The sequence below is a fragment of the Mesoplodon densirostris genome, chromosome 6 (genome assembly GCF_025265405.1).
Source record: "Mesoplodon densirostris isolate mMesDen1 chromosome 6, mMesDen1 primary haplotype, whole genome shotgun sequence".
In the NCBI taxonomy this organism is placed as follows: Eukaryota; Metazoa; Chordata; class Mammalia; order Artiodactyla; family Ziphiidae; genus Mesoplodon; species Mesoplodon densirostris.
Window position 1 is genome coordinate 119,440,528 of NC_082666.1, and position 13,202 is coordinate 119,453,729.

General features: G+C 57.5%; 1 protein-coding gene across 1 annotated transcript; it reads right to left on the bottom strand.

Annotated features, from left to right (window-relative positions):
- Nucleotides 1–6,229: 6,229 nt before the first annotated feature.
- PHYHIP (phytanoyl-CoA 2-hydroxylase interacting protein) lies at nt 6,230–12,408 on the bottom strand. Its single transcript, XM_060101788.1, has 4 exons — nt 12,244–12,408; nt 10,878–11,052; nt 8,899–9,016; nt 6,230–6,764 (listed from the first exon to the last, which is right to left on the bottom strand). The coding sequence occupies exons 1-4, from the start codon at nt 12,406–12,408 to the stop codon at nt 6,230–6,232; spliced, it is 993 nt and encodes a 330-aa protein (XP_059957771.1).
- Between the last annotated feature and the right edge of the window lie 794 nt (nt 12,409–13,202).

Here is a 13,202-nt window from a genome sequence, read left to right on the forward strand (position 1 = left end):
CACAGGGAAAGAAAGCCCAGAGAGGACCCAGGTTCTCTGCCTGGACTGGCCAGTCCCAGATTCCAGAGCGAGCAGGCAGCCTGCTCCAAGCCCTGGAGCTCCCTGAGAGCCTTCGGGGGACTGTAGGTCTTTTACTGGCCCCAAACTCCTTCCCATTGCAGAGGCAGATGTTGTGCCAGCTGCTGTCTGGACTGTGGGGGGACCTACCCCCAGGGAGCAATACGGCACGGTGCATCCCATATTGGTCCTTTAGGCAGAAAGCAGCAGTGGAAACCAGACACATGGCTAGTATCTGATGCGCATGCAGGATCAGCTCCCATGGTCAGGCTGTAGCCTTCTCTTCTAGTCCTGAGCGCAGGTGACGGAGTGGGTGCTGGCCGGAGGGCCAGTGAGGTCACAGGCTGTGATGTCACGGCCACCCCTCCACCTCCTCTGATCAAAGTGCCCAGGACAGCTCAGAGGGCCGTGAACAGAATACAAAAACCCCCAAACCATTGGAGCCGCCCAGGCATCTCATCTGGACACTTTGCCAACAAACTTGGCCTCAGCTCCATGGCAGAATTTGTAGTCAGTGGTCACAGCTCTCCTCACCAGCCCTGCAGGTTCCTCTGAAGCTCAGAGGACCGCGCTGCCAGTTTACAAGCCACATGTGCGAAGAGAGTCAGGACCACAGCCCCGTCCAGACTGCAGGACTGCGGCCCAAGAGAGTACCCAGTCCTCCCCCACCCAGGTCAGGGCCCCTGTGAACAGCAACAGCACAGCCGGAGGCAGCTCAGGACTGACCCATGCAGCCACCCTGGGCACCCGTCCCGAGACTCCATCACCACCGTGGACTCAGGCCCCTCTAACGACTCAGGGACCCGCGCTAGTGGGCCCTCCCAGTCTTCCCTGGGCCCATCTTCCCAGAGGCTGCCTCTGGGCACTGCAGGCTGATCAAGAGCTGGCTGCAGGCCATTGACACACATTCCAGAAGTTAATGAATGTGTTCTCCAGACCCGGCCTACCCTCACCTTCTGGCTACTTCAGGCTTCTAGACTAGATGAACTCCAGCGCAGCTGCCCAGCCGCTCAGGTGAGTCCGCGTCAGAGGACGGAACCCTTCCTCGTCCAACTGTCGTCTCCAAGTCCCTGAGGTTTCCTGGGTCCTGAGTGTGTGGCCAGCAGCAGAAAAGCTAGGATGGACCTGCCCCCAGACTGCGCTCCCACCCTGGTAACCAGGTTAAGATAACCACATACCCTGGAGCTCCGGCCTCTTCCCTCTGGGTGCACCTCTCTAGCCCTCGGAGGACAGGACACCAGCCCTGGCCCGGCGGTCAGGAGATCTGGCTCTGCCTTGCTTCGCCCTATGACGTTGACCAACTGTCCCCTCCCTGGGCCTCTGCTCCCCAGCCTATCACCTTTCCCCAGCAACCCTTCCTGTCGGGGTCTAGTCTCCAAGAGCCAGAGGACAGGGCCAGGCTCCTGAGGCAGCTGGGGGCTTCCAGGGCCAACTGTCGGCTCAACGGTAAAAGAAAGAAGGTTGGATGCCCTGCACTGCCCCCTCACTCCTTTTTATCCCTCCCCCTCCCCCTTACCCCACAGTCTTCTCAGTAGGTCTTGAGAAGGTTATAAGCTTGAATGCAACACAGCCAGTTTGGGGCTTCCCTGGTGGTCCAGTGGTTAAGACTCCACGCTTCCACTGCAGGAGGCACGGGTTCAATCCCTGGTAGGGGAACTAAGATCCCACATGCTGCGCGGCACGACTAAAAAAATTTTAAATAAATAAAAACATAGCCGGTTTTGAATACAAGCTTTCCCATTTGGTGGCTCCATGCCCCTTGGTGAGTCATTTAACTGCTCTCAACCTTGGTTTCCCCATCTGGATACAGAAGATGATAGCACAGTGTTTCAAGAAAGGAAGAGGTGGACTTTGGAGGAAGCCTGTCACAGCGCCTGGAAAACAGGCTCTCTGTAAATGGGCCTTCTTTTCCTGTCATCTGCCAAACAATTCTCCAGTTCCTGGATGAAGCTCTTCCTATGCTAAAAGGAAACTTCTGGGTTCACCAGGTTCCAGTCGTGCGTTAGGAGTTTAGCGCAGAACTACATGTGCCAGAGAGGGCAATGCTTAACCCACAGCAAGGCGGGGCTTGCGGGGCAGCGGGGGACATATTTCTGGCTAGCTGGTAGCCCTTCTGGGCACCTCCCAAGTCACACCCTGTTCTTGACTGTCCTTACACACAAAGCTGATTCTACAATATGTGAAAAGATTTGCTGCCCCAGTTTGCAAAAATAGTAGTGCCTGACTTGGGGAGAGGAGTGAGGAGGAGAGAAGGAGGCCAGATGTTTTCCCCTGAGAGTCAGAAGGCCCACCCCCTCACTGACCAGCCTGCTTCTCCTGCTGCAGCCCCCTCCCAGCCTCCCAGCCCTCCCCTCCCCCATCCCAGGAACATCTGGTTCCAATCTCTTCCAGATGCTGTGGCCAAGCCGTTTTATGGCCAATCACCTCAGCTCAGCTTCCTGAAGGCCTCCCTCCGTTTCGGGGAATGGTCCCTCCTCGTCCCTTTCCTTGGGACCTTGGCCACCTCTTTTCCTAACATGGAGAAGAGACATATCGAAGCCAAATGAAACTGTGAGGGTCCTCAGAACTGGCACCTTCCTTCCCACTTCCCCACCTTGACAGGGGGCCTGTCATCCAGCCAGGATTAAAAGAAAGATGCTGTCCCAGAAGGAAAGGAATGGATAGGGAAGTGTGTGTGTGTGTGTGTGTGTGTGTGTGTGTGTGAGTGAGGTGTGAGTGTATGAGGCTGTGCCTATATATTGGGTGTGTCTGTGTTTGTGTCTGCACAGCAAAATACCCCACTGTAACCTGGAAGTGCCCCTTGGTGGCCACCACCTCATTTTCCCTCCCTGCCTGCACTAGCTAACTCGGGGCCCCTCTGCTGGACAGTGGCAGCTGCAGCCCAAGGTTGTCCCTTACCTTGCAGCTCTCTGTGGCCGCCAAAGCTGTCTTCCCTTGCAGCTCTCTGTGGCCGCCAAAGCTGTCTTCCATATCCAGCCCAGGTAGGCGGTGTGGTGTGTGTGTGTGTGTGTGTGTGTGTGTGTGTGTGTGTGTGTGTGTTTATGCACACATAGACCTCTCTCCCTCCGCCAGGTCAGATTAGAGGGACACAGGCCAGAAGGGACCCTGGGGCAGACTCTGGCAGATGCCCTGACCCAGCTCTATGTGACAGGTGCCTGGAGCCGCCCAGGGCTGGCCGAGTGCCGGAGAGCGGCCATCTGGAGAGAGGAAGGAGGGACAGGCTCTCTGGAGGAAACCTGTATGCAGCACCCCCACCACCCGTGCCTCAACTGGCTCCTTCGTCCCCCACTAAGAGGACTCTGGGAGCCAATCTCTCCTAAGAAACCCAGAAGGGTTTTGCAAAAGGAAGATTGAACCCTGTGCCTCTGGGAGACTCTGAAAACCCCTCAGCTGGTGCTGGGGGGTGGTCCTGCCCAGAGGCGGAAGGATGGACCCTGGAGGTCACCCCCCATCCTTAGAATCGTGGACTCCAAATATTCCCCACTACTCCTTCAAAATAAGCTTCCTTGGCATTTTTGGCTCCACAGCCCCCCCTGGTGTTATTCGGGAACTAGGCATGGCCACGGTCAGCCAGAAACGCTGTGGAGACCCTTGGGTGGGCCACTGTGTTCGAGACCTGCCCCGCCCGTGTCTTACTGTCCCAGGTGGTCCCTGGCATACACTGGGGAGACAGTGCAGTGAAATGGAAGGATTCTAGCTTCTGAATTAAATCCTGGGCATTGTTGCCTACTGGCTGTAAGACACGGGCAAGCCTTTTAACCTCTTTGTGCCCCAGTTTCTTCATCTGTTAAATGGGAATCATACGGTGCAGGGACATTGCGAAGACTAAAGGAGCTGATGTGTGTGAAAGCATAAAGGAGCTGATGTGTGTGAAAGCACCTGGCCGGATGCCTGGCACGTAGTAGGCCCTCAGGAAGTGGCATTTGACCTTCAGCTTTCCTTCCTAGTGCAGGGAGGCTGTGCCCCAAGCTTTGGATGACACATGTTCATTTGGCCCTGAGCCAGGCAGTGTCAGGGAGGTGACTCTGTTTTTTTTCTGGAGTTTTTCCACTCCAGCAGAGGATCATTTTAATAAGTCCATAATAATAGACGCAGAGGTAACTCAGATCTGCAAACGAGGAGCCCTGCTGGGGAGCGGACACTCGGGCTCTGGGGGAGGGAAATTCAGTGGCATCTGAGTCTGATGCAGTGGCAGGCTGCTGCAGTGGGAAGGGCTCCAAACAGGGGGCCTGCGGACCTCGGTTAGGCCTCCAGATTGCTCCAGGTTGTCCCCTAGGAGGCCTCAGTTTCCCCATCTGCAGAGTGCATGGTAGCGCCAAATTGACCTCCAAAGTCCTTTCCAAGCTGGAGATGTGGCTCTGCTTTCGGAGCCCTGCCTGTCACACTGAGATGTGGAACAACCTTGGAGACGGTTCCAGGTGGCCTGTCCTGGGGGGCATCCTCATTCGAGCTCTTCTGTGACTCTACAGCTTGCCCACCCCACCCCTCCCAGAGCCCAAGGAGAGGCGGGGCTCTCAGGCCATGGTGGTTTATTGATGCACGTCGCAAGCACAGCACACAGGCGGGTGTGCCCCCAGCCCAGGGCAAACACGAGGCCAGGGGAGGGCAGCGGGCCTTCTCCGCCGCCCTCAGCAGAGGGGAAAGGGCCTGGGGCCCACGTCCTCTGCTCCATGCATCTCCCACGGCCCCCAGCCCTGATCCATGCCACGGAGACAGCTGACCACACCACTCCCTGTGGCTACAGAAGAGGCAACCAGCTGTCCTATCTGCCCACTCACTGAGCTATGGCCTTGTTAGCCTGCTGCCCGCTTCCGTCCTTCATCGCAGAAATCCGGCTGTCACCTTGGGGGCTGCCTCCCACCACCTGACATCACCTCTGGCATCCCCCAAACAGCTGCCTGCCTTAGCTGACACCTCTCCCCATCACCCCACGCAGTCTGCTTGTCCCCAGGGTCCACTCTCACCACTCCCATGACCCGTACAAAAGTAGGAAAGAGGTGAAAACGTTGAGTGGCCCAGGAAAGACCTCACCAAGAACTCCCCAGGGAAGGGCCTCTCCGCCACTAGGCTAGCTTCGCGGTGGGTACCCGACAGGGCCAGTGGGCAGGGGCGCGAGGGGGGCGGGGCAGGGAAGCCACAGTCCAGATGACACACAGGCACAGGGCAGTGGCGGCGCCGCGGCAGAGCGAGCGAGCAAGCGCGCAGCCAGGCGGGGTGCCAGGGCTCTGGGGGAACGCCCTCACTTCCAGTTCCACGCCGGGTCCCCCCGGCGTGAGGCCGCCCACTCCCGGCTGAGGAAGGGGTCCCTCTGGGTCTCAGGGGTCTCTTGCCCCCTCCTCGACCCCAGCGGCTGCCTTTGCAGACCCAGCACTCTGAGCAAGGGAGAAAGTACGCCGGGATTTACACCATCTCCAGACGGAAAAAGGGGAAACACCAGCAGCCAGGTGCCCCCGAAGCTAAGAGAAAAAGAGGGGCCTTTTCCAGAGGGCAGATGGAGAAGGGGAGGCACAGCCCTCCCCGTGCAGGAAGAGGGTGCCTCGTGGTAAGAAGCAGGGGGCGGGAGGGGGCGGGAGGGGGCGGGAGGGGGCGGGATGGGGGCGGGGCTCACAGCGGTGCAGGAGACTATTTATAGAGGGAGAGGGTCGGGCCTGCGGTGGGAAGCCCCAGGCCCGACTCACGGGGAGGGGCAGTCTGTGATTGGCCCTGAGCGGGAGGGGGTGGGGTTAAGGAAGAGCACGCCCACAGCTCTCGGGTCACCTCCGGAGGCAGGCAAGCTACAGGTGGGCCTTGGAAGGGAAGGCTTCCCCGGGAGAGCCCTAGGCGGCAAGTCTTCTGAGATGGAGGCCTGGGATGAGGCAAGAAACAGCAGGGCAAGGAAACCAGAGGAAAGGGGAAGTCTCTAGAAATCCACCCGCCCCCCCCCAACTCCCCACCAACCTGCTGAGGCTAAGAAGCCTTCCCAACCCCACCAGGCATGGGTGGGCCATGCCTACCAAGGGACCACCCTCCGTTGCCTCCAGTGCCCTGGGGAAGGGAAGGGAAGGGAAGAGGGAGATGGATGGCATGGACGGAGCAGGGCGGCAGGGGAGAGAAAGCCAGCTCCCTGCACCTATGCCACCCATCACCACCCTGCCTGCCAGCTCTCCCTGGCCCCCCAGCTCCCCAGAAGTCCCTAGCGGCCCACGCTGATGTTGCAGGTCTTGCAGCTGGGGTCTTTCTTGGCGTCAGCAGTGGACAGGCTCATGAGCTGGTGCCCGCTGATCTCCCCCAGGGTGCCCAGGGACAGGTCGACAGGCTCGGTGTAGATGATCTCCAGGATGAGGTCCTGGGCGTGGCGGAAGACCAGCTCCCCGTCCTCCACGCTGCAGGTCAGGAACTTGTTGCAGGCAATGTCCAGGAGGGGCAGGCGGTCACGGCAGAAGCGATCCCCCAGGGAACCCTTGGGGGCCAGCACCAGGATGGCATAGTGGTAGGCCGTGTACATACAGTAGAAGTCCGCAAAGTAGAGGTTGGTGCTGGGGTTGAAAAGGCGCTGGGCAGGGATCTGGAAGCGCCAGCGGCCGTAGGGGGAGTCCTGTGGGGGCTGGCCTGTGTTGAACTCCGTGTTGCAGCTGAAGAAGACCCCGTGGAGCATGCCGCTGGTCGGGGAGCCGTGGCTGCCACTGTTGTCCTTCAGGTAGGGCTGCAGCATGTTCCCGCAGTGGGTCCTGCCCACCCCGGGCGCGGGGAAAGGCCCAGGGGAAGAGAAAACGCCATTGGTTAGCTGGACTGAGGCTTGGCTGCTATGTGTGACCGAGGAGGGTGTCAGCCCAGCTCCCAGCTCTCCCACCAGCTACCGCCTCCACCAGTCACAAATAGAACATTCCAGGATGCAAGAGAAGGGAGGGCCCTGGAGACAGGCTGATCCAGCCCACTTCTTCACGGAGGAGAGATCTGAACGCGCCACTCCCCAGCTTACAGCCCTTTGATGGGACTTGCGCAAAAAGCAACACCATAAAGATCTGGTCTTTCGGGCCCCATCTCCCAACACCCCCAAACGCACAGGTTAACAGGTAACGTCCTCCAGCGGGAACCCCACCCCAGGTCTTTCCTGCCTCTGTGCCTTTGCAGTGCTCTTCCCGCTGCCTGGGCTGCCCCTCCCACATTTTTCCACCTGGCAAACTTCTAATCATCCCTCAGGCGTCCCCTCCTCTCCAGAACCTTCCAGGAACAGCAAGCACTTACATTCAACAAAATTTCGACTGCCTACTATGCGCAGGACACTGAACTTTACTCAGCAATCACACATACTTATTATATTCCTTCTGTCTGTACTTCCCCTGATAGACTCTGAAGTTTGCGAGAGGGGGGGACTATGCCTTTATTCATCTTTTTATTTTTTTCCTGAGCCCCACGGCATGCAGGATCTTAGTTCCCTGACCAGGGATCGAACCCATGCCCCCAGCAGTGGTAGCACAAAGTCTTAACCACTGGACCACCAGGGAGGTCCCTATTCATCTTTATATTCTGGCACCTATGGGTGCTCTCTGTCTCTCCCTTGCTTGCTGATAGAGGAGCCCAACTGGCCGTTGTCCTCACCACTCACCTACTGCCTCTCTTCTTTCGTACAAACACCAAAGAACCCCTCCCCAGGGTCAGGTCAAAACGCCCCGCCCGAGCTGACTGCAGTGATGAAGACAGTAACAGGGGCAGCTTGCCCTGGCCCCCTTAGAAGGACGAGGACTTGGAGCACTAGCAGCCAGCATGGTGAGGATGGGCAGCCCCTGGTCCAGCCTCACTCTTGCCTGGTTCTGCTGGCCCTCTGGGCCTCAGGCTCCCCATTTGTAGGCTGAGGGTGTTGGATGGGGTCACCAATTTTCAAACGTTTTTGAAATGTTTCGAACATTCAAGCAGAACCCCTCTCTTTTATCCCCAAAGGAAATTATACACAGGCAGGCCAGAGGCAATTAAATTGAAGCCTCAGGCTTCCCTGGTGGCAAAGTGGTTAAGAATCCGCCTGCCAATGCAGGGGACACGGGTTCGAGCCCTGGTCCGGGAAGATCCCACATGCCGCGGAGCAACTAAGCCCGTGCGCCACAACTACTGAGCCTGTGCTCTAGAGCCCACGAGCCACAACTACTGAGCCTGCGTGCCACAACTACTGAAGCCCGTGTGCCTAGACCCCGTGCTCTGCAACAAAAGAAGCCACTGCGATGAGAAGCCTGCGCACCACAACAAAGAGTAGCCCCCGCTCGCCGCAGCTAGAGAAAGCCCACGCACAGTGACGAAGACCCAACGCAGCCAAAAATAAAATAAAAATAAATAAATAAATAAATTTATTTTTAAAAAAAATTGAAGCCTCTCTGGTTGGGTGACAGGTGCAGGGCTCAGCAAGCCTCATCCTCTGATTTCCTCTCCAGTCCCTCGGCACCACCTTAAAGGGCGCCCTGAGATCCTTCCCTGGAGCCTCCAGGTTTCCCAGCACGCAGTGTGAAGACCACAACTCTTCGTACGGAGAATCCTCTCATTCTGTATTCCCCTCACCACCTCCCTTGGGACCCAGGGCCTGAATTGGAGGGACAGCTGACCTGCAGCCCTAGAACCCAGTGAAAGGAACTCTCCGAAAGGAGGATCAAAGCCAGGACCTCGTCCACTCATGACTGTTAGCGTGGTGCCCCCAGGCAGCCCCATCCTGAGAGCCCTCTCCTTCCCTGGAGCCTAACATCCCCCCCAGATCCAGCCTGGGTTATGGGCGTGGTGAGGACTCCAGAGGAGGGTCTGGCAACTAACAGGGGTGGGGGTGACGTCAGACGGCGGGGGCGCCGGCCAGATCCAGGGCAGGAAGGAGAGACCCGGCCGTACCTGGCGTGCTGGAAGTACTCCTTGTGATGGTTGCGGTAGAAGACGGAGAAGCGGAGCATGCGGCCTGCGATCTGCTCGGCCTTCTCCTGCAACTGGGCCAGGTGCTCCTTGGCATAATCTGAAAGAGTCCAGGTGGGTCAGTCGAGGGCCAAGCAGGGGATCGCAGCCTGCCCCACAGATCGCCCACTGCGTACCGTGAACGCCGGCCCACCTCTGTCGTCAGGGCGCAGGGGAGACCAGACAGTCACAGCACCTTGGACCAGTTAGGAGCGGACCACCTGGCCTGGCTGGGAACATGAGCAGCTGGATGCTGTCTGTCCTTGTCACCTCTGGGCCCTATTGCCAGAGGCTCAGGGCTCTGCATCAGAAAAGGGCAGAGGGCTGCCCAGTTATACAGTCATGTACAGCGAGGGCACCAGAGGCGATGGTCCCAGACCATCCTCGTGTGAAAAGAGGACCAAGAGGCAAAAGACTGAGAGGAGACAATCTGAGGTCCTTTGGGGAGAGCCCCTCAAATCCACCAGGTAGGAGGCTGCCCACACCACCGCATGGAAGCCAGTTGTAATTTCAGGTGGAGAGTCAGGAGGAAACTGCAGAGAACCAAGGTGAATATTTAGGCAGACCAGGGTCTGGGGCATCCCATGAGAAAGGAGGAAGGTTGGAAACAGCATAGTCAAATTGGACTCCCTGGGCCAGGGCCAGAGGCTGGGGCCGTGGAGCCCAGTCAGGGCTGCTGCTAGCCTAGACAGTGCCTTTGCACAAAGTAGGAAGAGGTGCCCTTTCCTCCTTGCTGATGCAGCCCTGGCCAGGGTGCTGGGTTTGACAAAAGGAGGAGGAACTGAACTGCAGCCATCCCCAGCTCCCCAGTTTGAATGACCTCCCACTACATGTAGAGTTCTGGGGTAAACCAAGAGGCTTTCCCTGCAAGGTGCAGGAGCACCTCCAGAGAGCAGCGTTTTGCAGCTGAGCTAAGAAAAAAAACACCATTCAAAAGAGAAAGGCAGGTCAAGGAGACTTGGGGCACGGACTTTGGCAGAGGATGGAGTCAGCAGCCTCCAAGGCCTGGGGCTAAGGATGTTCATGCCCCTTCCTTGTGACAGAGGGAGATCTGGAGCAGTTCTCACCGTGGGCACCAAAAGAATGGAATATCATGGGGCTGATCCTGGGTCATCAGTGAGCAAGTATGCAGAAGCCCAGTATTTGTTCATGTTGGAATTTGCAAGCTAATAGGTGAGTTTGTGGGATGGTTTTCCCAGCCTACGTGGAGGCTCAAGACAAACAAAATGTGATTGTCCTACAAATTGTCCATCAACCAATGATCAATAAACAAAACATGGTCCATCCACACAATGGGGTGTTATTCAGCCTTAAAAAGGAAAGGAATTCTGACACATGCTGTAACATGGATGAACCTTGAGGACAGTATGCTAAATGAATAAGCCAATCACAGAAGGGCGAATACTGTGTGATTCTCCTTGCATGTGGTACCGAGAGTAGTCAACTTTACAGAGACAGAAAGTGGAAGGGTGGTTGCCAGGGTGTGGAATGAGAGGGGAACGGGAAGTTGTTGTTTAAGGGGCATAGAGTTTCCGTTTGGGAAGATGAAAAAGTTTTGGAGATGGATTGCACACCAATGTGAATGTACTTAACGCGCTGGACTGAAAAATGGTGAAGATGGTAAATTTATGTTATGTGTATTTTCCCCCACTTACGCTTGCCCCAAGCCAGAAAAGTAACTCCATCCCTTTCTGGAAGAGGTATTGTCAACATAATTAGCAGTGCTCGCATCTGCCTCCTGCATCAGACTGCAGGCTCTGGGGGGGCACGGGTGGGTCTCATCCACGGGTGCCTCCCTGTTGACCGAAGCATGGTGCCTGCGTACAGCACGTGTTCCTAAGTGCATGCCGGGTTAAGAGGAAGTCCCCTCCTGACCGTCACTAAACCAGATGTGCCAAAGCAGCCCGACAGCAGGGCCTCACCCCCGGTGCAGAACTCGACTGTCTCGCTCCAGCCAGACACGAGGTACTCCCCGTCACTCTGCTTCACGGCGGTCTGCACTGCCACACTGTACTCCGTGCGGGGGCTCAGGAACCAGTGGCCTCTCACCGTCATGGGCAGCGGCACGGCCTTGGCCACGAGCTTGGTGGGGACATCCTGAGACATGGGGCGTGGACAGAGAGCGGAGAGTCAGACTGGGGGTCACGTCCACTCTTGGCATTCCCCCAGACCTCTCACTCCCCCAGATGGCCGCCTTCCTGCTGAGGACAGCCAGAGCCTCAAGGATTCAATGGCTCGGTGCCCTGGCCACCATTTTCCTGCAGAAGCAAGCAGTGGCCATTGGGAAGGCCATACAGACACTCCCTGGCCTCCACCCCCTTAACCCCCGATGCCCGTTCTCTTGGGGACTGAGGAGAAAGACCACTGGGGTGGAGGCCCGCAAAGTTGAGGGCGGCAAGACCTTCTTTTCCGAGGGAGACTTCGAGAGCTCTGCACACTGCCGTGCTGTCTCCATGGCAACGGCAAATGCTGAGAAGCCAGGGAGGAAGGGAAAATATGCCTTCTTCTTTGGGGGGGAGGGTTAAGGGGGTGGTGTGGAACAGTCACGTCACCGTGGCAACTGGCCTGCCAAAAGACACCCAGATTGGAGAACCAGTTCCAAAGAGAGAGAGGGCGAGTAACCCACACGATGCGGTCGTCGTGGGAACCAGCTCCTTCCCACCTCACTCTTCCCCCTGCCTCTCTGCCAGCTTGAGAAGATGGGAGCCTTCCTCCCACCCGCCCCCACATCGGCTCCAACCCAGGGAAAGGACATCCCAGCCAGTGCAGGATTCGCCATCCCTCTTCTAAACCCAGCAAAGAATAGGCCAGAGGGTCGGGGACAGAAGAGGATCACAGGGGCCTGAGGACCAAGCAAAGGGGCACAACACTGTTCGTGGCCCACGTTGCCCACCCGGTCAACAATAAGGCTGCTTTCTCAGTCGGGGGCTTTGTCGGACCCCTGAGACGCCACCCCCAGGTGTGACGTCTGAGGCCACACCCTGGGTTTTCCCACCCCATGTGAAGGTCCAGCCATGATGCCGATGATGGTGTCTGCTGTGTGCTGGGCCGAAGCCAAATACCACACAGACAATCACCGCAATGAAGCCTCTCCCAAGCTGGCATTATTATTATTCCCTTTTTACCAGTGGAGGAGAGAGGTTAAACAACTTTCCCAAGATTACACAGTAAGAGCTGGACTGGAGTCGGGCCTCTCTGACTCCCAACTGTCCCCTCTAGGCGTTCTGTTATCCTGCCCCCTTCAAGAGCAGGGGCTCGGAGGAGGCGCTCTGGGCACCGTGCACTCACCCGGTGCTTGAACTTGTTGGAGTTCTTATTCTCTTTCTTGTTCAGGTCAATGAAGTAGTGGGTGACCCTCTCCAGGTCACTGTTTTCCATGGCCCAGGAGATACGAAAGGAGTCACAGGTGATGTTGCTGACCTCGATGCTGTGGGGCGTGGACAGCAGCTCCATGCTCCCCACTGGTTTGGCTTCTGTGTGGACTGAGGAGAGAGGAAGACTCAGCACCTCCCTCCCCACCACGGAATCTTCTAGAATGTCTTGCTCCCAACATCACTTGCAAAGTGGAACCTTGAGGAGCCATCGATTGCACCTGCCTCATCAGATCTGATGGGAAGATAGCACGAGGAGGACTGGAGGGGTGGGGCCGAAGGTGGGCTGGGGTGGCCCCCTCAGGGGCTCTTGGCTCTCCTGGGAGGTGTCTGCAGAGCAGATGGCACCTGACAGGTGGCGGAGGCAGTGGGAATGCTTCAAACGTGGGGCGGGACAGATTTGCAGCAGATGGAGCCAAGGAGGGGGGCCCTCAGCCAGCAGGCGTGAAAAGAGAAAGGGGTGGGGTGGAGAGAGCAGTGCCAGGCGGTGGAGGAGCGGCAGGAAGCCCCCGCCGGGAGCAGGGTGTGAGGGTGAGGCCGGCAGGGGGCGCTGGCAGCCAAGAGGCCCAGGATGCCAGGGCTCTCGGGTTCAGGCCCCCTCCTCCCTGGGGGTGACTCAGCAAGGGCCACCACAACTCGGGGCTGGGAGTACGAGTGCCACCGAGATGACGTGAATCCACTGGCGGTGGGAGGGGACGTCCAGCACGGCCACGGTTCTCTTCCACCTGTAACATTTCAACTCTCGTTCTTTTTCTTTCAGCAGATCCTCTGTCGCTTGACTCTTAAATTACTAGTTTTTACCTTTACATCTCTTGCAGGCCAACTACGTGCTAATAATTTCACAAACATCATCTCATGCAAGCCTCACAATAGGTA

What these genes read in the sequence shown, in the direction of transcription:
- PHYHIP (XM_060101788.1), bottom strand. Translation starts at nt 12,408, where the DNA reads ATGGAGCTGCTGTCCACGCCCCACAGCATCGAGGTCAGCAACATCACC. An exon ending in CCAACAAGTTCAAGCACCGG is followed by an intron (nt 11,053 to 12,243) that starts GTGAGTGCACGG and finishes CCCATGTCTCAG; the next exon opens with GATGTCCCCACCAAGCTCGT. An exon ending in GAGTACTTCCAGCACGCCAG is followed by an intron (nt 6,765 to 8,898) that starts GTACGGCCGGGT and finishes CGGGGTGGGCAG; the next exon opens with GACCCACTGCGGGAACATGC.